This window comes from Maylandia zebra, linkage group LG16, assembly GCF_041146795.1.
Source record: "Maylandia zebra isolate NMK-2024a linkage group LG16, Mzebra_GT3a, whole genome shotgun sequence".
NCBI classification, from domain to species: Eukaryota; Metazoa; Chordata; class Actinopteri; order Cichliformes; family Cichlidae; genus Maylandia; species Maylandia zebra.
The window spans coordinates 19,633,606-19,658,240 of record NC_135182.1 but is presented as its reverse complement, the minus strand read 5'-3'; the positions used below and the strand labels follow the sequence as shown (position 1 = coordinate 19,658,240).

General features: G+C 41.4%; 1 protein-coding gene across 1 annotated transcript; it reads right to left on the bottom strand.

Annotated features, from left to right (window-relative positions):
• Positions 1–7,112: 7,112 nt before the first annotated feature.
• On the bottom strand, positions 7,113–24,629 carry rap2aa (RAP2A, member of RAS oncogene family a). Its single transcript, XM_004557799.3, has 2 exons — positions 23,406–24,629; positions 7,113–8,873 (listed from the first exon to the last, which is right to left on the bottom strand). The coding sequence occupies exons 1-2, from the start codon at positions 23,717–23,719 to the stop codon at positions 8,636–8,638; spliced, it is 552 nt and encodes a 183-aa protein (XP_004557856.1). The 5' UTR covers positions 23,720–24,629; the 3' UTR covers positions 7,113–8,635.
• Positions 24,630–24,635: the final 6 nt, after the last annotated feature.

Here is a 24,635-nt window from a genome sequence, read left to right as displayed (position 1 = left end):
TTAAACGCTGCACGCTCATACTCTCTCCCGCACTCGATATATTATCCATTGTTGATCTGCACACAGCTGCTGTCACCAACGTCGCACTTGCTTACGTCACTGTCATGAGACATTCTCGCAAAAAAAATCACGGTTTTAGTAACGCAGTAACGCAGCGTTCCTACGGGAAAGTAACGGTAATCTAATTACCGATTTTGCAACAGTAATCCCTTACTTTACTCGTTACTTGAAAAAAGTAATCAGATTACAGTAACGCGTTACAAGTAACGCGTTACTGCCCATCTCTGTTTAGTACACAGGGGCCACTACTAAGAACAGGAGGGTAATTTAACACTGCCCCAAAAATCATTGGCTGCTGTCTGCCACCTCTGGAGGACATCGTCAGATCCTCATTAGAGGGTGAGGTGTAGGACACCCTGAGGCACTGCCCCTCTAGTCAGTGCCTTAGGGCAATCAGGTCCTACACCTCCAGGCTCACAAAAAACTTCTTCCCCTGGGCCATTCCCACTGTCAACAAACACTGTGCCTCCACCCTCACCCCTGCCCCCTCATCTCACCAATCTGATCCATGGTCTGCGTAACTCCCATCACTCAGACCACTCACACACGCACTCTGTTCTGACCAACTCTTCTTCTTTGCAATACTTCAAAGCACTTTGAAAGTTGATCTCCAATGTGTGCCTTTTTCTTGTTTTGTATATATCTCTCTTGATTGCATATATTTCTCCTGTTTGGTACTTATTCCTGCTGTGTACTATTTATTCTTTATTCCAGCACAGTTTGTGTGGAGCCCCACAAAGAAAGTAAAGTATGGGGTACAGAGTGGAATAATTTCATAATTAAACAGGGTAGGCTGACATGATGTAACCCAGGGCTCTATTCAAAATCTAAAACATTTTCACACAATATCTTTCCCTGAAGATGTATTTTGGTCTGTGTGCAGCATACTCCTGTCACCATTTCCCACCGACTTTAAATACCAGGTCATTAGAGCTACACTTTCACATTTCTCCAACTGCCAGTGTTACACACACACACACACACACACACACACACACACACACATTTCTGTGTCTAGAGTACTAACTACTGTTCAGCTGCTTAAAATAAACCTGCCTGTGCTGCTTGAAGCGTAGTAAATGTCCCAGTTGCTTTTATTTTATTTCATTTTTTGTTCTAAAAAAAGAGAAAAAATCCAAACAAACAATACTCTCTGTATCTGTGGATGCATATGTGACAGGGCTGTGCAGATTATATATGCAGCATGAAAATTACAACCACTTGATTCATGTAATTACAGCAGGAATCTTTGTAAATCAGCAACTTGTATGCTTTTTTTTTTTATCTAGAGTGCACATTTGCCTCCTGCAGCTCTCGTAAGGCATCATCGCTGTTTGGATGATATTTGAAATTGAGTGAATCCCTCATGAAATGTGTGTTTCAACAGCTGTGGTTGTTACTCTTTTAGGATTTTCCATGCTTTGTGAATTATATTCAAAGAAAAAGCAGTTATACCCTTTTGATCTCAATCAGAATCTGAATATTAAGATATTTTGGTGTTAAAAATCACATTTATATTAAGACATTTTAGATCTTTTCTGTACTGAAGAGACACATGGAGTTGTTACAGTTGATAAAGCAGAGGGAGGGAAATCTGTTTTGTTCAGAGAGTGACTATCCAAGACTTCCTCCTCTACACACAGCTCCTACTGTGTTCTCCACCTCTAGAAGAGAGGGAAACCAGCAGGAGGGAGCCTCTTCACATGCTCTATTTAAAGAAGAAACAAAAAGGGAAAAGACAGGTAACAGACAGATTTTTTTTAAAAATATGCTTCTCCCACTGCCGTGAATGTGCAAAAGCATCAGGATTAAACAAATGTTATTACTGTTACACTTCTACTTGAGTGAATTAAGATATAAATGATCCCCTCCACTGAAACACACAGGAGAGAGTCTGTCCCCGACATTAACCACAGGCCCATAAATTTGTTTTTGTCCAATTTACATACTATATTTGGCTGTGCTTATGCTGAGTGTGTGTTGATGCAAACTAGAAATACTCAAAATCCTTCAGCTGTTGTATAAATGAATGTAATTGATATTTAAATTTACTGAATATTGGAAAATTTCAGGAAAAAAGCAGAAAGTGTGCACGCGCAAATTACTTACATTTTTAACATTACCCACATCTTATTTGGTGGTAGTGAAACATTCACACACTTCCTAGCACTTAGTGTTCTTAATAGACTAATCTCTTGTGGTCATTACTCTTCTGAAGATGAAAAAGCACAATTAAGGACATTGGGAGTCATTCATAATGGCAGAAAATGTATGCTTAACAGACATACACAAAAACATGTGGAGCTCAAATAGAAGACCCCCCTTTGTTAAGACCACAATCTGTATTCTTTTCTGTTATTTACGTCTATAGAGAATCCCCTATGAGCATGCATATGGCGACAGAAAGGGGAGAAAAAACTCTTTGAAAAAGAGCTCCCGGCGAATAAAGCTTAGGAAGGACAGCCATCTGCTGTGACTGTTTGCTCTGTGGGAGAGTGACGAGAAAAAAACACAAACATATAGAATTAGATTAGAGTTAGATAAGATAATCATCCAGGGTAATTCCTCTACCTGCCAACTAGACTTCACTCAGAGGTGTCCCTGATCATTGGTCTACAAATCCTCACCATCTCCTGGTTCATGACCACAATATCTTATAATGCCTGGTTTCTCTCCTACTACCCAGTCAGGGCCTTTCTGTTGCAATAGTTGCACTGGGTAATTTGTGATTAGTTCCAAAGCTTTTGCAGACATCCCATCAGTCAGAAATGTATTTATCTGCATGAGAACAACATGAAAAATGCATCCAGTCTTAAACTTCCTCCTAGCTGTTTGGGATTAGTTTGACCTAGTAAGTATGAAAATGAAAAATCTGCGTAGACTCCAGCTTGTCGGCCGGGTGAACCACAGGTGCACCTGACTGAAGCATAGTCCTCATTTACAAACCCTAGCATTACGGCTAACAGGTGGATTTTTCCATTGCAGTGCGGCTAGCTAACAATGAAAAACCACTTAGTGCTAAAGAGAGCGTGAAAGTGGACAGTATGTCCTGTTTTTTATTTATTTTTTTAACCATAAAACTCACTGCTACAGCCATAGGCAGTACAAAAGGGACTCCCCTAGACTGCTTTTCAGTTTTAGTTTGCTTGTTTTACAGTTATCAGTTCTGTCACTTGTTAGCTAACATAAACTCATGAAGTCTGTTAGCTGCAACCAACTATACTGGCACAAGGTGGTGCTAAACACACTCTAAAAAGTTTAAACACTTATTTCTTAAACCCAGCTTCACAGTCGTGTTAAATCCATTACAGTTTTTTTTAGAGGGATCCACAGTGTAGATTTGCCCTTATATGTACATGTGTTGTTTCATGTGCTGTTGTGATTTGATTAATATTATGGATTTTTATGTTTCTCCTTGCCTTTTTTCTTTTACTACTTTACTTTTACTTTTAGAATTCTTGATGCAAAATGTTTTAACCTGTTTTTCCCATATGTCCGTTTTAAAATGAGCTACATAAATACACTTGATTTGATTAATGGCTGATATTTAAAAGCCAGAATATGAACACATGTGCTCAGCACAGAAATGTTTCATTGTTTGAACAGATCATCCCCCACACACTCTCCTCTGTTGCAGCGGCAAATTAGACTGTGAAATTGACAGCTCATGTGTTGCCATCTGGTTGCCATGACACCTAGTTATTAGGCCCTCTGACAGTCCCAGCTCAGCCTATTTGTTCCTTCTTCCCCCTCCTGCACATCAACACTGTTTCCAGTATAAAAAGGCATGAAACACAGAGTGTAGGTTGATAACAGCTTCAGTGCTGGTGACTTCCAGCTGAGGCAGCAAGCAAGCAGCGTATAATCTTTCAGCATGTTCAGTCATGAGCAGATCCAGTGGTCTAAAATCCTAGAAAAACAAATAAACAAACAAACAAAAACAAAAAAAACCCAGGCAGGCACGAGATGATACCTTAAACAGGACAGCACAGCATGCAGATCCACATCATGACAGAGCAATTCCCCTAAAGGCACTTTCACATCAGAGCCAATTGATCTAAACAATTGTTCTGTGCAGCAGAAGCATAAAAGCCTAATTTCCACACATTACAACCCCGGTCTGGACCACATTGAGACTTTAATGCTCCACTGATCAATGAGAGGATTAAAGCAATTTAAAGGCTCCTTTGTGTGGTGTGTGCATTGGAATCTCCTTCATCCTCAAAACCTCTGGGCTGGCAGACAGGGTGTTCCTTCTGCTCCTGAACTTAGCGTGGCCTGGAGTCAAAGAGGCTGAAGCAGCACCACGTGGCCTTTTTTTGCCATGTACTGCTGCTGTATCCCACACAGATATCCTGCTGCACCCTTGCGGGAGGTGGGGATGGCGTTGGTGGTGGAGTGACTCATTCAGCCCCCTCTTCTTCCTCTTGACATTTGACATACTGATGTAGAGGATCTCAGCTGGAACAAACACAGCGTGCTGTGTCACAGCTGCGATGTCTGTGCCTGAGCCCCTGGCTTACAGAGCTGAGAGCAGGTAACGATGAGTCAGCGCCTATTTAATTCATACACCTACACTGGGAAACTCGGGAGGGGGGGGGGTTGTTTTCAAGCTGATTTTATTTATATTTTCCACATCGTTTCCCGCTGAGAATTCAGCGTCCCACGACGCTGCCGCAAATTCCTTGAAAGTTATTCTAGCTCCAGCTCTGCAAGGAGTTGAGGGAAAGGGCAAAGGGAGTGCACAAAGATAGTTTAAAAAACACAACACAGTTCATGAGGCAACACTGCACCACAGCTATTAGGCTGATACATGCGAGCCATTAGGTGATCCATTCTCATTAAAACTCTTTCACTGAACAATAAGGATATTGTACCTCATTTAACTAAATGTTTCCACAAACACAAAGGCTGCTGCTGAACAGGGATACTGCTTCCTAATGAACCCCACTGAGACCTATCATCTTCAGGTCCTTCAGCCCTCTGCCCACCGTCTCATCAGGGCGGATAAAGCACCTCAGAGATTGAGACTGTCCTTACATCAGGTGCCTGAAGGTGGATGCTGACAAGCGTCTCAGAGGACATGCTGACTCTCACTTCTCCAGCTCTATTAACTAGTGTTTCCCCCCACTGCCACTTCTACTCTGCATCAGTGATTTAGAACAATCTCAAAGACCCACTGAGGCAAACTAAGGGGGAAAAAAAAAGGAGTCAGCATTAAAAAAAAATCAATCTCCTCAAACCATATAACTTCAGATACAGCTTTTGGTGCATTGCCTTTGACACGAGGGATTACCTCATGTGTATCTGAACTCTTGGCAACTGAAATTTTAGTTACTCAAAGAACACTTGAACAAGTACCATTTGGTTTTAAGTTAATGCTTTATTGTGGCTGTAGATGTGGATGTGAACCTAAATGACTCTCAAGACAAAAATGACTGTCAAGTACTGGATGTACAGGAAAACCAGGCCTCTCACACAGTGTCAGCTGGGAGCCGGCAGAGGATCCAGCCTGCCCATGAACCTAAAAGAGGTTTAAAAAATGGCTGGATTAAATGTTAATATTTTGTAATAATTCATGATAAATTATAGTCTATTTCTTCCTCTCTCGGTGCCAATGCAATGCAGAGGGAAGTCATTCTTTTTTAATTTTTTGGGGATTGAGGCGTTTTGACTCACTGTTGCTACAAAAAAAACTATTATCTGGAGAAAAAGAAATCCAATTAAGAACATGAACAAAGTAGTAGCACTCAGTTGTGTTCCACACAGATGCTGAAGAGTGCGTATGGCACAAAATTAAATAACAGAAAGATCAGTGCCTTCACAAACAGTAAGAACATGTACTGGCATATTCAGACCAGCCTGGACTGTAAAAAAAACCCCACCCTGACTGTCCCAGTGAATCCAGAAACCACACACATTGCATGAGTTCGATTCAAAATCACAGCAAATGATTTTGGATCCTTTTTGCAATCTGGTAAGAACAATGTGCTGCTGGACTAACGAGACGACGCTTTGCAATTATCTTTGAGTCCTGCAGGTGGGAGTCAACAGTTTCTCCTCCTGACAAGACTGGAGTAGAGATCCAACGAAACCCCGAACACAGATATTTTAATGCACCCAAACTCCACATATAAGAACACTGAATTGTTTGGATCTCTTACAGGTTGTTTTGGGTCATTTCACTTACCTTTGCTTTGGTGGTTTTTTATGTGGCTGTTTTTAAGGCGGTTTTTGTTTCCACAGATCAGCCTGAGCAACTCTACACCTCTCAATATGACTCAAAATGAGTCAAAATAAAGCTTTATCTACTCCTTATTGTATTAGTACAGAATAATGTGATTTTGGATATAGTCATCACCCCTGTCCCTTTGCTTTTAACCTTTTCTAGGCCAGATAGCGTTGACAAGAAAGAAATGAAAGAGTGCAGGGGAATGACACGCAAGCCACGGCCAGACTCAGGCCCCAGCATTAGCCTTTGGCATATGGACTGCCTGCTTAACCAGATGACCTACAGTGACACACCAATCAACCAGTCAGCTTCTTAATCTGCTTCCCTACACATTCAAAGCTACGATTGGTCAAATTACCAGGGAGTCAGGCTGTATACGTGTAAAACATAGACAATAAATAAAATAATGAATATGAATTAAAAACAGTACAAAACTTTCAACAGGAAGACGCAGCTTTCAGACTTGAGGAAGTCTGAAAGCCTGATTGGACACAGGCAAAGCAAATGCAAGTTAATCTTCAGCAATAGTTTTCTCAGTACTGTGCTCGGCTAACACTGGTGAAGGAAAAATAGTAGTGCATGTGACAAATTTTCATCATGCCAGGCAAAGTTTTAAAACTGATGATGATATAAACAAATAAACAATGACACTGTATATTCAAATTGGATATCATATATACAATTAGAATAGTTGTCTCACAGCTGAACAGAAAACTACAAATTGTTGATTTGTAAAAAAAAGAAGAAGAAGAGATTAAAATATAAGCCACATTTTTCCTCCCATTCAGTTAATTTCACTGAAGCTCGCCAGTCGCACTGATAGTGTTGAACGCACTTTTATTGTTTAGGTGTCAAATGTAACAGTGTCACCATTCAGAGAGGGATAAAGAGTAAATGGCCACATAAAAAAATATAAAATCAACAATGAAAATGGTCACACGGGGAAAGTCTGCTTCCCGTGGCAACATAGATGTACAGTTGAGACAGTGTCCAGATCCAGACATGTACGTGTTTGATTTGCACGTTTTTTTTCTCCACAGCCTACAGTAATCTCAGACAATAAGAGTCCTTTTTTTTGTTCACTAGCCATGCATACAGTTGACAGTTCCACATGTGTTGAGTCAGTGTCTTCATAGGAGCTGGCACTTTTTCCATACAAAATATTTACACTACCATTTATTATTCTTATTATCACCGCCGCCTCCGTCGGTGCTATTTGTTACTATGAATTTGAATACTCTGAGCACATGAAGGATGGCATCAGGATGTCGAAACTGTGGAGCGCCACATTTCATATTGATACCAGAGGACGAAAAGAAAAAAAAAGTATGACAAATGTTGGCATCTTCACTTTAAATGTCACCCATTCCTGAAAAGAGTTTGGAGAGACGGTCTGCGGAGATATTCAAACACTGAAATCGCTCTTTGTCCCGTCAGGATGAAGCGGTTACTTATATTACTACTCAGCAATCTGCTGTCAGAGTCTCCCGGAGAGGAAAACAAAACATCACACGATATGTGAAAGACTCCGCTATGCTTACTATCATATCTCAAAGTGAGAAAATAGGAAAGAGATGATTGCACCGTTGTTTTTTTGTTTTTGTTTTTTTAAAGAAAGACACCGACTTATCCTTTTTCTCTCCATTCCTTTTTTTTTTTTTTGAACAGCAGAAAAAATAAAACTAAGAACATTGAGGCGCTTTCAGGGAACCTCTTTGGTTCAGCCCTGTGATGAGTAGAAAAAAAACCCTCCGCCAACCTCTGCTCGAATTAAACTGGGAGCAACATTGTACATAATGGAAATCAAATGCTTCTTCAGAAATCTGTCATGTGTGTTCAGCAGCTACTTGCAACAGAGTCATGGTAACAGGAAATGCGTCTCAGTGGTGTGTCTGAAAACTGCAATAACGACAGTTATTTCTAGCAGATTGTTTAGGAAGCTGTAATGAATAAAGATCCCGATCTGTTATTCTTTGCTGACAATATTTGCTTCCTCATAACGGAATAACTTAAACAACAAACAAACAAACAAAAAAGTGTAAAATAAGGCGAGGGCATGTTCTGTTTGTCATTTGTCAATTACCTTTGCGGCAAATTCCTGGCAATTTTCATTCAAAATGTACGCATTACTCACGTGTTATTATTCTTATTAATCGTGTCACTGCAAATGTTATGCTCCACTCACTTGGTATCCATTGCGCTCAACTGTGATTTTCATCTTCAGTTTAATCGGCATGTGCATGTGTGTGTCTAAGTGTGTATCTGTCCACTGCAAGTCAAACAAGTTCCCTCTAAGTGGACTTTTTGCCTGGTCTGTTCCTGGTACCCCCCCCCTCCCCAGGGCTATTGTATATTGCAAGAGGAGCAGCAGGGGTCGTCCTTGTCTGGCTGAGCGGCGTAGTCCATCTGCCGAACGATCTCGGCGAACAGTTCGTCTACCATAGTTTTGCTCTTAGCCGAGGTCTCCATGAACGGGCAGCCCCACTCCTCGGCTAGAGCCTGACCTTCGCTGGATGATACCTCCCTCTCGCTTTCCAAGTCCACCTTGTTCCCCACCAAGATAACGGGAACCTTTTCGTACCTGAAAGCACACACAGACCGACGTCAGTTTGTCAGACACACAGGAAAAACAACTGCTGCATGTGTGGCAAATCAGAGCTTTTTATTTTATTATGTTTTTCCCATAAAAGTGAAAAGAAAGGCAATTCCCCTTTCAGAACTTGGTTTTAGCAAATTCTAAATAAGAAAAAAAAGCGCACAGTGATTAAAACCTTCATCTGTTGCACTTACAAAAATCATAATTATTTAAAGGAGATCTGACACATTTATTTCAAGCTCCATATTTTTATTCTACTAAAGTAGGTTTGCATAATGGAATTTAGGATCATCTTTATTTATCTGATAGTGGGCATTAGTGCAGCCCCTCAGTTCATCGTGTATCTAGAACAAACTGTTCCAAACACTTTTTCCTTACAGTTGACCTCTCCTGATTGGCTGTCCCATGCAAACAGAAGGTTTGAAGAACAGGTGGGTGGGGCTGAGATGGCCAGTCACAACATACAGAGCAAAGAATAGAAAAAACCCCACCTCTACTATCTCTAACCGAGCATCTGAAGCCAAAGCTCTTGGCTCACATTGATTTCCAGGGCAGACACCGATATCATTATTTGAATCTTTGGCCTTGTTTAATAAGTGCATCCACTATTTTAACAGTACAAGTATGATAGACAATAAGAAAAAAAAGTATAATAGCCTCTTAAAAAGAGGCTGGAAGCAATAGGCAATAGGTAAGAAAGCATCTTTACTGGGTTACTGAATTATCATTGGGCAAATGTGAAAATGCTAACCACTGAGTCAGCACCTCTAGCAAAATATTTATGATGATTATCACCACTATCAACAGAAGATTCAACCTAAAAATCAATCTAAAAAGCCTATGTGGACTTTACATCATGGCCACTGTTTGAGCTTGCTGAACTCACGTGAACTAACATGCACGCATGGCTGGAGTGATTGAAACCTAAGAGAAAAGGTTATTTTTTCCATAACAACGACAGCCTCTATTCAGTTTCTCCAGTTTATTATACTGGAAGTTGGTGGTTTCACCCAAAAAGCTGTTACTGTTATCAGCAGCATAATTCTTTCTTAATATACCAGTTTTGCATTTGCTACATTATCCACTCACGTGACCATTAAATTAACATCAATTCTCAGCCTCTGTTTAATCCCTTTTTGACATCTTTCCATCTTTTATCTTTTCCAATCTCTCTAACAAAACAAGCCTGGATCTTTGACAAAAAGGATCTCGGTGGTTATTTTTGAAAAGCTCAGCTGGGTGAAAGAGGTGGGCTCGTTCTGACTGAAAGGTCGCAAGATGGATAAAGATGAAAGTGTTTCCACTTTAGCATACGAGTGGACTCTGAGTGTGGGAGGAAGCTTTTTTCAGATCAAGAACCAGAGCGTCACCTGCTTCATCTAAACACTAAGTGTAAAGCCTGACCCAGTACAGCAGAGGAAACGGGTACTATAGCTGTCACCCCTGAGGGCAGGAAGTGGCCATAATCCTTTGAGCTCTGAACTCCTTGGCACGTAGCTAAAGCACAAAATGTCACTGTGGAACTGGACTACTTTGAGGACAGCCAGAGGATGCGGTCGGTTAAAATAAATAGGCTGCTCTATAATTACTTAAAAAGAAGCAGCTGAGATGCATTTCCACCAATATGATCACTACATCAGTTTTGATATTGGGGAACATGGCGGGCTTCTGAGGCACTTTGTACACATCAGAGGAGATAACAAAGCTCAAAAACATCAGAGAGATAGCAGATCATGCGTGTTCGCATCCTTTAAACAACAGGTTGCTATTTCTTTCATGCTTATCAGTATGCAAAACGACCGAGGGGGCGCTTTCCATCTGTCGGACCTGTCGTTTGAACCAAGTTTAAACGTCTGTGTTCACTTCACACTTCACAGCACAGTCAAATTTAACCCGAGCACCTGTCAGCACCATTAGGATTTTCAAATTCTGCACTCGCTCTGTGAATTATAGATGCCTTTAAGTTATTCACCAAAATTAATATCATCCTCATCCTTGTTTGTTATAATAAACTGGTAAAGAAGGAACTGGCTACTGTTGAAAAGACGGGGAGTCTGGAGACTACTGTGAAGCCTTTCCAGGCTGAGCAGCCAGAGCGTTTCTCAGAGGTAAGGGGGGCTGCAGGTTTCAGCGTTAAATAAGCTTAAACTAGCCGACTTTGATCTACCCATGAATACATTATCCAGCGAACTTTAATCTCAACTATCCCGTTCTGTTCCCAGGATGAGCCGAGAGGAGCTACCTGAATTTAAGAGACAATCTCTGAGGTCGGTCGGTCGGTGTGTGACCAAAAGTGTTGAGCTAGGCAGGCAAACTGAATGAGAAACAACATGTTATGCTTCTCAACTTTAACATTCAGCATGTCGTGCCTAAGTTCTCATTCGCTGCATTCCTGGTGTCAGTAAAAACAGCAAGGCTGTGATTTTTCTGAAAACTTCTTTGGATCTAGTTGGTGGTAGGTTATATTTAGCCTTGAACCTTAAATTCCCTTTCCCACCTTCACTGAAAACCCCCCAAACACTAAGCATAGCTGTGGGTGGGCAGATTGAAAGGCAAAATCTTTACTTTTACAGCTGCATCCATTTAAAAGGGCCTCTGTGTTTAGTTGGGCTAATGATGCCATTTTGGTAGGTCCTCCATTCAGCTGTTGTTTGTCTCCCACTCTAAATCACTCAAAGAGGTACCGTATGTATCTTGTACCATCAGATGCTGTTTCACACAAGCTCTCGCTTTTCTGCTCTAAACTGTTTGCACAAACCCAGCAAATATGACAGAAACACTGAGGTTATTCCACAGTACAAAACTGGTTTCAGTTCAGTTCAGGAGGGCAAAACCTACGCAATAGAAAACCTTATGTTGATGTTGTTTCCATGGACAACAGTGGTACGGTTAAAGTAGAAGCGAAAAAAGTCATATTATCGCAACAAAGAAGGCACGTTTTTCTGTTATTTCACATGTGTTGGTTTTTAGAATTTTATCGAACAGATTTTCAACTCACCAGTTATTAGTCAACTCACATCAATCCTCAAATTTAAATAGTAACGTGTTCCTTTAATTTTTTTGAAGCAGTGGAATGAAGTGAAACAATGAAGAAGTGAAGCTACATGTACACGGACCCTGGCATGGACCTTACTCTTCAGCTTACTCCACACATTTTAAGTCAGAAATGTTCACGTTGGTCTTCTTAAGGTAGTTCTTCACCAGGAGCTACATATGTTGGGTTATTGTTGTGTTGGAAGACAAAGCGATGACCCGGACCCAATTTTGCTGCTGACTAGTTGGAGTTTTCTTCCACCCTGACGAGATTCCCAGTTCCAGCTGAACTAAAGCATTCCCACACCATAATACTTATGTGTTTCACAGTAGGGATGGTGTACTCTGGGTTGTATGCCTCTGCCTTCTTTCTCCAAACATAAGCAGAGTCTCTGTGGCCAAAGAGCTCAAAGTGTCTCCTCTGCACGAGTGGACTTTCTCTTGCTCTGCAACTTCAAAGTCCCTTCAAAGTTCGAGTGATTGTATGTAGGGCTGAACGATTATGGAAAATAATCTAATTGCGATTTTTTGCCCCAATATTGCGATTGCGATGCGATATGCGATTATTTTTTAAGGTCTTTGTCTTCTGTATTATTAAACAAAGACAAGCAATACATCATATAGTATGGCCAATACTATATTACATTAATTTTAAACTGTTCTTTCCTGGAAGACAGACCTCTGTTATGATGACATGAGGTGATGCATGAATTGATGACTGACATTTTTATTTAACTTCTTCAATCACAACAGTATATTTGAACATACACAATAGTTTATTTTTAGCTTACAAACATCTGAGCATAAAGTGCTGACAAGGAACCCTGGTGTAAACATTAAAATGAAAGTCAGTACAATGTGCAGATTGCAGAAATATACATTAAAAAAAATCAGTGGCTTTACCACACTCAGTTTTTCGACATCTGTGAACTACTAGACAGTCATTCAATTAAAAAATAATATTAAATAAATAAAACCAATAAATAAAAAATACACACATCTTACTGATCTCTGCAGTCAGTAACATTACACATAAAGTGCAAACATAATAGCAATTGTATAAACACACACACAAACACGCCTTTAAAATTTAAAGGCGTGAAATTGGACGGTCTAGCCTTCTGATTAGCTAATCAGAACTAGCCTTCTGATTAGCTAATCAGAAGGCTAGTTCTGATTAGCGTCACCGCTGTCTCGGTGGAGTTTAATAAACTCGGCCGTCTGCTTCTTGCTATCTAAAATATAACCAGACACTGGTGTAAATTCTCGACTGTCTCATACTTCTGTTTAATAAGTTTTCTGTTTGACGTTTAGTCAGCTGTGTGAAAACCAAGGAGGAACCCACCCGGGGGATTAATAAAGTTTTATTTTATCTAATCTAATAACTTTAATCTCAGCCAAACCGATTTACTCACGAACAAACAAAACACTGAAAAAAGCCCAACAATAACATTTTTAGGTTGTCTAAGTGACTTATATATTACGTTTAACCCGAGCAGCGAAACTCCGCGGTGATCTGAAAATGATGTGCCGGGAGTTGTGCCGTTCTCGGCCGCATCAGTAACCCTCGAGCTCCCGGCTAGCTGTCGAGCTGGTGGGTAGCAGACGCCTCTGAAAACGTCGAAGCACTTTTGCAAATATGGGATATCTTGATAAACCGAGCAGATATTTGATGTTTACACAACTACTTTCTCGCCTGAAAATATGTTAAAAGTTTATTTTGTGACCCAGAAAGATTAGTATGAGTAATTTTAAAACTTAGTAGCGGCCGCCATTGCTGGAAACTGGAGTTTGGCTGGGCCGCGCTATGAATTCTGGGATATGGTAGTAATTTGGACAGCCTTATAATCGCAGTATAATCGCAGCCTTTGCGGTTAGAAAATTGCACTTGATCATGTCGCGATATTATCGCAAATGCGATATATCGTTCAGCCCTAATTGTATGTAAGACAGATCTCGACTTGGCTAAGATTCACTCATGGCTGTTCTGGGGTCTCTCACTAGTTTTCTTTCCAGCTTCTTTGAAATCTTTAACTTCTACCTCTTGCCATGCTTTTTCTTTGCTGTGTGACTGTCTTTGAATTTCCTGATGATACTTCTCACTCCAGTGAAAACTTTTGTGCACCCATCTCCTCCTTTGTGTGTCCAAACTGATTCCTTTTGTTTTTGGCATGCTGCTTTCTCAGGTGACAGCTAAACTCTTGCTGAGGTTTTTATACTGTTTGTAAATTAGAAGAGAAACCTCAGTTTTAGCTTGATTTAACAAGATTTGTGCGTTACAAAGATAAAGCACATTGCACAACAGTGGCTTGTGCAATGGCTCTTTTTCACAGTGCAATAATATCAACCCTGGTAATCCCTATTTTGCTAAACTGACGATCACTTGCTATGTTAAAAAAGTGCTAAAGTGTAAAACATCTAGTAAAAAAAACAAACAAAAAAACCCCTAACTTCATTATTTTTGTTGTCCCAAACAGCAGAAGTATCTTAAAATCACATTAAACTGTGTGTGAGTGTGCCACATGCTTTTTTTGGTCAGCTGTTTGCAACTTATGCAGCTCGTTTGGGCCTCATCATTACAGGAACACAGCACAAAGGCATCTGGACCCAAAGAAGAAAGGGTCTATATATAGTCATAATAACAGAGAAGAAAAGCGGCAGTCCAAGGAGGTGTGAGACAGAGGCTGCCATGGATACTAAGGCTCACAGAGACTCGGCGTTAAGGTTGTCGGCCAACCACTGGTGGCTGATACAAGAAAGTAAGGCTCGACTGTTGCAGAAAACACGGGCCAAACGAATTACTGAGCGGGATTCGTTTTTGCTGTGACACAAACAGCACAAACAACATGTCGCTCTTTAGCCTTCGGCTTGTGAGCCTGATGCCAGAGGCAGTGGAACACTCAGACTGCAAACATCCATTCAAGCTTGCTTAGACACAGCTTATCAATAATGCATGATGCAGATCAACTCACACAGGCCTTGCTGACAGACGGTAGAAACCGGCTGCCCAAGAGCCACTGGTTATGACTCGGGGCAGCAGCAGGCAGGAAAGGCTGTGTGCTGGGCACCCCTTCCCTGCGAATAGCATTTTTGTAGAGGGTCTTCAGTTTAGCCAGGGGAGAGAATTGAGCTGAGTCAGAAGGCAGCACAAAGCTCCTCTTTTTGCCACATTAGGGCACCGAAAGATTTAATCAGGAATGGCTTCTTTGACCCACGGCAAGAATGCAAAGATTTTCCCTTTAAAACAAGCAATAATATATGACAAGTAAAACACTTTAATTCTGTTTGGGATGGTTATGAGAATTCATTATTTGCTTCCCAAAGCCTTCAAAAATCGACCCCGTTTACTGATGATAAACACACTGGCCAAGAAGTGCCAAAATGGACAAGATAAATGAGTACTGAACTTGACAGACTGTACAGATTTCCTTGGATCTGATTTATCACAGCAATACTCTGGCACACTAGCAGGTCTCTGTGGGTGATTATGCTGTCTGACACAAATTACTTCTCTTATGAAGTACACGGCCAAACATCTAAAATGCAAGTACCATTTTAGTAGAAATTTGTCCGGGTTGAACAGTCGGTCAGTAATACGCTTTGAATAATTCATTGAAAAGTTCTAACCGGAAAATACGGCCCTTATCCTTTCATATCTGTAAAGGACGATATTTCCCTTTTATCATACTGTCAGTATCAACCTCATGATTGAAAAAAAGTTGAAACAGTTAGTCAGAAATCTCACTGGACCACCAGAAAAAAATTCAGTTTGACAGCATACTTCACAATAGAGCTGGGCGATAGAACGATAACGATATGTATCGCGATATAACTTTTACTCGATAGAGAAATTAAGCTATCGCGATAGACCTCGCCGCTCTTGTCCTCAAAGAAAAAAAAAAAAAAGGTCAGCCAATCCAAATTAAGTAGCGCAGAGCCGAACCAATCACAGCCGCAGCGTCACGTCGCGTGGCTTGTTACGTACAGCACAAGTGCCAAGCCGCACGTGTGTTTGTTTGGGAAGCAGCCAGCGGGTAATGGAGGAAATGAGTGTGCCGACTAGAAAAATCAACCGAGCGTGACCGAAGAGAAAACAGATGATGGTTCCAATGCCGGAGAGATTGTCGAACAGAAGAGCCATAGAAGCTCCGTAGTGTGAAGGTATTTCGGCTATTTCAAGTCTGACAAAAAACAGAGTAGCGTGCACTGTAAATTGTGCCGAAAGCAAGTCTGGAAATACAGTAAACTGGTGCATGCGTCACACTGTGCGCCACGTTATTGTTTCGGTGAAATGAATTTCTACAATACTGTTAATTCTACTCTCTGCAGTGTTTAAATGCTTACATATACACACAGTTACTGTCCCTCCACACATACGACTCGGTTCTGCTTCTATGCCCCAGCTTTGTTTACTTTTTCCCACCGAGGCTTCTAGACTTCTGATTGGCCAACATTTCTGCACGGTTAGGAATCTAGCGCCACCTGCTGCTTTGGCATGTTCATAGCAGCGTTTTCCTTCATTTCTGCCTTTATGTGTGGACGGGATTATTTTTTAAAACGAAAACGGAAAATCTCAGTTTTCAAAAATACCCGTGTACGTGTGGACGTAGCCTCAGTCTCTGACTGGAAGCGCTAATTCGTCATTCGGCTTTTGTCAGACTAAAGTAACTGTTAAAACTGTTTGAAAAGCTCAGCTATACAACAAGGAGAGATTGAGAATTTCCTTTTAGTTCTCAGTTTATTTGATATTGACAAAAGTTAGTCAGTTTTGTCTGTTCTTCTGTAAAACAAACTAAGATTTATTTTTAGAATTAATATTTTGTTTCTAAATAGAATTGACAATTTAGTCTGTTTCGTTTGTTCTATTTTGAAACTTAAACGCTTTAGCGGCTGCCTTTTGTGTAGTTTGCAATATTTGCCTTTATTTATCTGAAAAAGTCTCATGTTCCTTAAGTACATCTACCCTGTTGAACTTATTATGGGAAATAAATATTTAAATAAAAACAAGCTGCTGATTATTTCACATTTTACTTGTGAGCAACGGCACATTTAAATCTTACAAATATAGTTATTTGGCTTATATCGTGATAGATATCGTTATCGCCTGAAATGAAAAAAACATATCGTGATATGAAAAAATCTCATATCGCCCAGCTCTACTTCACAATAAAAGAACAATTAGGATGCATAAAGGAGATTATTAGTTTCCAACTTCAGCTCTTAAGGGATTTTTATGGAGATTTGTTACAATAATCGCAGTAAAACTTGGTAAATAACCAAAAAAATCACTGAAACTCTTGCTAAGGTACAATGTAACAAAAGATCGGAGAATGAACACACGTCAGGAGTTCTGCAACAGCTGAACAGTGTAATTAATTACCAGAATACCATCTAAACAGAGTGTGCAATATAATAGCTTTTATGTTTCCTGGCTCAGTTTTGCGCTGCTGACTCCCAAGCTGTTTACTTGTCCTGCTCCCTTAACAAGCCACAAACCTGGAATAATCTGAAAAAAGCAGTGTACATCAGAAATGACTGATCACTACTTTGGATCATATTTAATACTTTTTTGTTCTTTGTTTCTCTGTTCTGCTAACATGCACTTCTCATGCACTTCCCCGGGCTCTGAGGCTTAGACACAATGGTGCTTTAAATTAATTGCTCAGCTGGCATTCCACCTTAACTCACAGTGGCAGTGGTAAGATGCAAAGGTTTGTCACATTTCTTAATTTAGCAAGTAGGCCTGCCTGACAATTAGTCCGCTAAACATTAATTGAAATAGAGGGTCTGATTTCGTGGACACTTGAGGTTTGTTACAGGAAAAAAAAACTTACATAAAGTCTCACACTCTACAACAGGGTTGTCAAACATAAGGCTTGGGGACCAGAATCAGCCCGGTAAAGCCTCCAATCCAGGTCATTAGACAAGAAGTGAAGGAGGACATAGATTTTGGAATTTAAAGTGTATTTTAATGATTTTACAGCCTATCCTATTGATAAAGAGCTCCCCCATCACCATTAATACTACACCAAAGGAATTAAGTAACAGATAAACAGTTAAACGACAAAAAAGTTCTTCTTTTTCCACTATGGTCTGTAGAAATAGTTTGTTTTTGTTTGTTTGTTACAATGCTTCCACAGTTAAAAAAAGAAGCTTTTTGTGAATTAACAAAACCTTTCTACTTTATAATTATGGACAGTCTGGGCAATGATCTACTAGAACTTTTATATAGCTTTCATTTATTTATGGCAATTTAAGTCACGCTGACCGATTTCTTTCATTTTCCTCCACAGCATTTCTTTCACGTAGAAAAACTGAGACACAGTTCTGAAATGGCACTTCTTACACTTACACTGATAAAGGGGAGTTTCACTGGTCTGGCCCACTTAAGATCACAGTGGGCTCTATGTGGGCATCAATATAAAATGAAATCCAGAAAAGTGGGATTGTTTTGAGAAAATAAAAGATAAACACAAATCAGGTTACATACAAATGATCCAGTTGGGCATTCACTGACCGCAAACATAGCTTATTTAAAATATGTAAAACCAGTGTTAAAAACTTTATAATTAGCATGTTATGGTCTTGTTAACAAGCTAGGTCCCTTCACTGTTATGCATGTAAAATATATATATATATATATATATATATATATATTAAGAGCATATTATTATTACATTTTTGCATTTCTCTGAACAATCACACAGTATTAAGAAAGTTATTGCATGCAAATTTGTGTTGATTTAAAAAAAATTTCGGTTTACTTTACTTTACTATTTACTTTTACATCTGTAACCAAATATTGCAGTACTGTATCTCAAAGACTGAAATTGTCTATATTTTGATGTATGAGTTATGCATGGGCTAATGAGTTTTTTCCCCCCCTAAAGGATCTGTATTTTTGGTGCAGTGATAGTTTGACTCGACTCCTGATGGAACAGTGGATGTTTAGTGACATATGGCTTACAATGTAACAACTAATGACAGCGGACTATCTGTGTGGGATATCTAATCTATTGGCAACACTACCACACTATCTATCCATACATCCATTTTCTCAACTGCTTATCCAGTTCAGGTTCGTGGGGGTGCTGGAGCCTACTGCAGCTGTCCTTGGGCAAGAGATGGAGTACACCTTGGATAGATTATCAATCCATCACAGACCTAACGCACAGAGACAGACAATCATTCGTGCTTACATCTACACCTATGGTACAGCTAATTTGGAATCACAAATGAATCTAAAATGCACTTCTTTGGACTGTGGAGGAAAGCTGGCATACCCGGAGAGAACCTGCACAGACGCAGAGGGAACATGGAAACTCCACAACAGAAAGGAGCTCAGCCAGCCAGGAGATTTAACCCGGAACCGTCACGCTGCGATACAACAGAATAAATGACTGCATACTGGTAGCGCTGCAAAACCTTTACTTGCTTTATGAGGTGAGTTAATGTCTCACCAGCTGAACTAGTCTGATCCTTTTTGAAGTTGTGACTTTTAAAACAGATGAGAAACAACTTGCTGGTGTTTCAAAATTTCTCAGGGAGGTGAAGTACTCATAACACTTTTTTTTTATAGCCAAGCCATTGTGAAGTAATCAGTATTGACCTTTAGCTTTATTCATTTCCCCAGTTTTCACAATAGACAAAAACCACATCACATGGACCTTGTCCTTGGGAGCTGGCTTGCTCGATTTACATTCTCGCAGGAACCTCCGTCAGGTGACATCGAGAAAAGTTCAGAACTGCAGTACTTGAAAACTTAAAAAATGTAAAAAATGAATAAATGTGCAGAGGGCCCAGCAACAGCAACAACCACTGCAGTGCCAACAGCAGGGTTTATTATGCTATCCTGTTTCACAACTTTCTTCCTCACTACCCTCACACGGTACTTTTATTTCTACTCTCTGAAGTCACCAATCACAACACATCCCTGGTATATAGCTAACTGCAGCTGAAGTGTGGAGCGACGAGGTCCCCAGTGAGCACAGGCAGGCCAGGGTGTAATCATGTCCACCCAGGGCCCCTGTGCTAACGCCTGCCTGTGCTGCTATCAGCGGGCACTGATAGAAGCTGACAGGGTTCAGAGTGAGAGCGACACGCAGCAGCGCCTCTGACCTGAGCGACGGGCGATACGGTCGTGACCGGTCATCAGTGTTTTGTTAGTGAGGAGCGACAGAGAGGGAAAACAAAAACAACGCCAATGCTGTTCACACAGTTGCTGACAGGATTTGCCTGAGAAACCTGTGAGTGCTTCACTCGGGTGTTTTAAAAGGATAATCACACCCTTTTCCTCTCTAATGTTACCAGTAAGTTACCTCATCAATCTACATGATAATAGTCATGTCTTTACTTTGTTTTTCCTACTGCCAGTAGTCATTTACAGCATTTCCCACAATGCCTTTCGACAGAACATGCCCGAACGTGTTGCATTTTAGCTGTGGGTCTTAGGTGAACAAAAGCATGTCTCCTTGCAGTCAGGAAAGCAAACGAGCAATTCAAAAATGTCTTAATGATGAAATGTCTTTATGAGCATAAACTGTAACTTCTTCATTGCCTTCTGTGACACGTTCCTCACCATGCAAATGATGAAATTCAGTGCAAATTAGTGAAGCATTCAGAGTCCTCAGTGTTCCCTGTAAAAAAGTATTGAAAGGCCCAGAATACACTGCTAATTTTGGGTATCATATCAGACAGTCTTATCCAGTTACATATGATAGTGTGACAGTTTCTGTTTACATTTGCAGTTACCCAATGGGACACATAAGGCTTAACAAACGCAATGAATGCATTTACTTTTAGAATAGAAAAGTAAATGGGGTCATAACAACCATCTGCCTCTCTTCATTGGCAGTGAGGCGGTGGAGAGGGTGAGCAGTTTTAAATTCTTGGGGGTAACTGTGACCGAGGACCTGTCCTGGGGCAACCATATCACCTCAGTTGTACGGAAGGCCCAACAGCGCCTCTACTACCTGAGGAGACTGCGGAGCGCACACATTCCCAGATCTCTGATGTTGAACTTCTACAACTGTGCCATCAGCAGCGTTCTGACGTATGGATTTCTAGTGTGGTTCCCCAGCTGCACCAAGGCCGATCAGCAAGCACTCCAGCGGGTGGTGAAAGAAGCTGGCAGAATTATTGGAACAAGTCTGCCAGAGATCAGTAATATCTTCCCCACTCGCTGTCTGAGGAGGGTGCACAGTATCCTGCGGGACCAACATCACCCTGCGCGCCACCTTTTCCATCTGCTGCCCTCAGGGAGAAGGTACAGGTCTATACAGGCCAGAACATCCAGACTGGCCAACAGCCTGTATCCACAGGCTGTGAGGCTCCTGAACTCTCTGCCCCCCTCTCACGGACAATAACCATATCCAACTTCTTAATAGCAATGAACTGGTCTGCATTGGTGCATCATATCTTTATTCTCTTCCCCCTCCTGCCCCCCCCCCCCTCTTTCTTAAATAGATAACTATCATATCTGATATCATATCTCACAGTACAATAATATTGAATGGGTGCATTGTTGTATTTTGTCATGTTTCTCAGGTCTTTGTCTGAATTTCTACGAACATTATTGCTAAGGATTGTCTTATTGCATTGGAGTCACACTGGGTTAAATATGTACACTTGGGTTTTAAGGGGTATTTATTATTTTCTTCTTTTTTTTGGGTTGTATGGAAGCCCCAAACGCAATTTCATTGTTCTTGACAATGACAATAAATAAATAAATACTAATACTAAATACTAAATGAAATGTTTCTCGTTGCAAGGTTAGTAGCAAACAAGGTCGATTTCTGCTGATGTTAGAAAAAGTCTGAATAACCGAAGGAAATGTGCGCGCTGCCATTCAGAGCCAACTTTCTGAAAGCAGGAGTGCATACAAAATGTAGGTCACAGCTTAATAATCGCATTGAATATGACATTTTTAAAGAAAAAAAAAAAGCACAATCCTAAGTTTTAGATGTCTAACTCCCCATGAAGCCCAGCACCAAATTAACTGCTGTGTGGGAGTAGTGTTGTGGAGCGCGATCTTTCTGCTACGGAAAATAAATTCTGCTGTCATATCAGACAACGGCACCAGACTCAGTGTTAGGTGTGAAAACACAAAAGCCTGGCTGCATCTGCCCCGTGAGCGCACGCGCACACCATTTACATACAGGACGACACACGCTCGCGCAGCAGACTCAACATACCTCTACTCGTACTCAACTCGCATGGGAGAAACATGTTGACCTCATTCTTTCATCGGGAGCCACATAATAATAGGATTGTTTAGAAGGTGCATTTGACAAAAAAAGGGTCTAAATCCAATTAAGTGACAAAAACTAAAGACAACCTATAAAAATAAACATCCACAGCATGATTATATTTCATTTTGAGGTGGAAGAGTGGAAGAACTGTGACAAGGGAGGGACAAAAACCTTATCCAACTACAGCATATAGTAAATAACAAGATTATTAAATGGTATTAACTATAAGTTGATTTCAGTAGGGTTCTTCTTATTCTCTCCGGAGCCTATTTGACTCTCTGAACTAACTGTAACAAATCCATTGACACCTACAGTGACTGATGAACCCACACAGTCGCAGCCCAGCGCACAGTGCCTGCACACTGGAACGCCGAAGCGGAGCTAACAAATACAGGACATTAACCAATCTGATCTGGATGAGTTTTATAATCTCATGCTATGTCAGCAGGTGAGCATAGAGCATACAGTACAGTGTATCTGCACAGTACATTGGCCTAGAGCAAAGGAACACCAATAACATGACAGCTCCACGCAGCCTCAGCTAACCTCTCCCATGTATCAATCAGCAGCTCACTGTGGTGACCTCATATCTGGATCATCTGTGCAGCAGCTCTGAGACATCAGGCTTTCCATTGTGCTGCTCTTCCTAAACAGCTTGTGCAGCTTCTTAATTAAAAACACGGTGACTCCTCTGCAGATCTGTGCTTTCAACAGTCCCGCAGCTTTTTTTGTTTTTTTCAGCCACTCTTTCTTGAAAGCTCTCTGCAGAGCCTCTCTTGCACTGAATCCTGGGTATTCCCGGTTGGGTGTCTCGCAAAGGTTGCAGCATCCAGTGGACACCGAGCGGCACTAGACAGCAGCTTGGCAGATCACTGACACTATTTTGTTTTGCTCTGACAGGAAGACAGACGTGTCTTCGCAGAGCTGAGGGGTAGGAAGGATCAGCACTGTTGTCCTGTTAGTAAACACTTAAGTGAGACATTAGAACGTCTGCAGGAACTTAATATGCTGGGTCAGAGGCATGGGGGCAAGAAATAGGGGTGAGACCTGGAATACCATAATAGGCATGGAGTGTTGCTGCCTTAAAGATGCATAACATCTCCAAGCAGGCCGAGATCTATCCTGAAACTACAGGGCCCATGAGTCCAGCATATATTTGTGAAAAACAACCCCCAACAGCCACACTTAATTATGGAAATTACTCTTTTTTTCCCCAGCACATGATTTCACCAACCTTTTCACTCTTATGATCTGATCCCTCATCGGCTTTATGTCCTGGAAGCTTTGCTGGTTGACAAGGCTGTAGACCAATATGAATCCTTGACCGTTTTTGATGTACAGGTCGCGCATTGAGGCGAACTGTTCGGTCCCAGCGGTGTCAAGGATCTCCAGCACCGAGGGCGAGGAGTCCACCTCGATCTCCTTGCGGTAAAAATCCTCTATGGTGGGGTCGTACTTTTCAATGAACGTCCCGGTCACAAACTGCACAGTGAGGGCGGATTTCCCGACCCCACCGCTGCCCAGGACCACCACTTTATACTCGCGCATCGTGGGATTTAAATCAAGTCGTAAGGTATCAATCTCCGCGCGTCATTGAAATCAACGCAAAATGCTCCAGTGCGAATCACGCTCACCATTCGTGTCCCATTCTGAACGGGCTGTCAATAACACAGTCTTGTTCGCTGCTGCTCAGCTATGGCAGAGCACAAAGACTCGGCACCTCAAGATGGATTTCATTGTAGATATTCCCCCCATGCAGGCCAGACACTGACAGTTATACGAGCATCCGAGGACTGAAAGTGTCCGAAAAATGCGCAAAGGGAGAAAAAGAAGCTCGCCCGATGATGTTGAACGTGCGGGTGTTCATCTGCTTAGCTCACCCCTCTCTGTACTTCATAAAAAAACAAACTTGCTCCATCGAGGACGCTGGGAAAACGCTGGCTTAGCCTCGGAATGAACTGCAGGCACGATTTTTTAAGCTGTAGACCGCCTTAGAGAAACTCTCCCAAATTAAAGTGCCCTGACTTTCAGTTAAAGAACTTGCGTCTCTTTGTTTCTGTTTCACCATCTCTGACATGTCTCCGCTTCTCCCCCGCTCTCCAGTGCGATTCCAGCTGCCATACTCTCGGGTGGAGACCCGCGGCCGCTGCGTTACCAGCCGGTCCCCACTCGGCTCCCGTACCGAGGCACCAAAAAAAAAAAAGAAAAGAAGAAAAAAGGAAAAGCCTGTGGATCCTCCTTCGTCAGATGGATACGCGAACAGCCCAATGGGCGCTTCCGCTTTCTGTACACCTCACATGTGCCTGAATGGCAGCCTCACGGAGGCAGCCAGTGAGATTCGTCGCTGACATTTCCGTTCATGTGTTAAAATTCCCATCATTCGGTTGCCCCAGTGACATCCAAAGAGAGCTCATCCAATCACGGAGGCGGCTCGGGGATGTGTATCCAAGAGGAGGTGAAACGC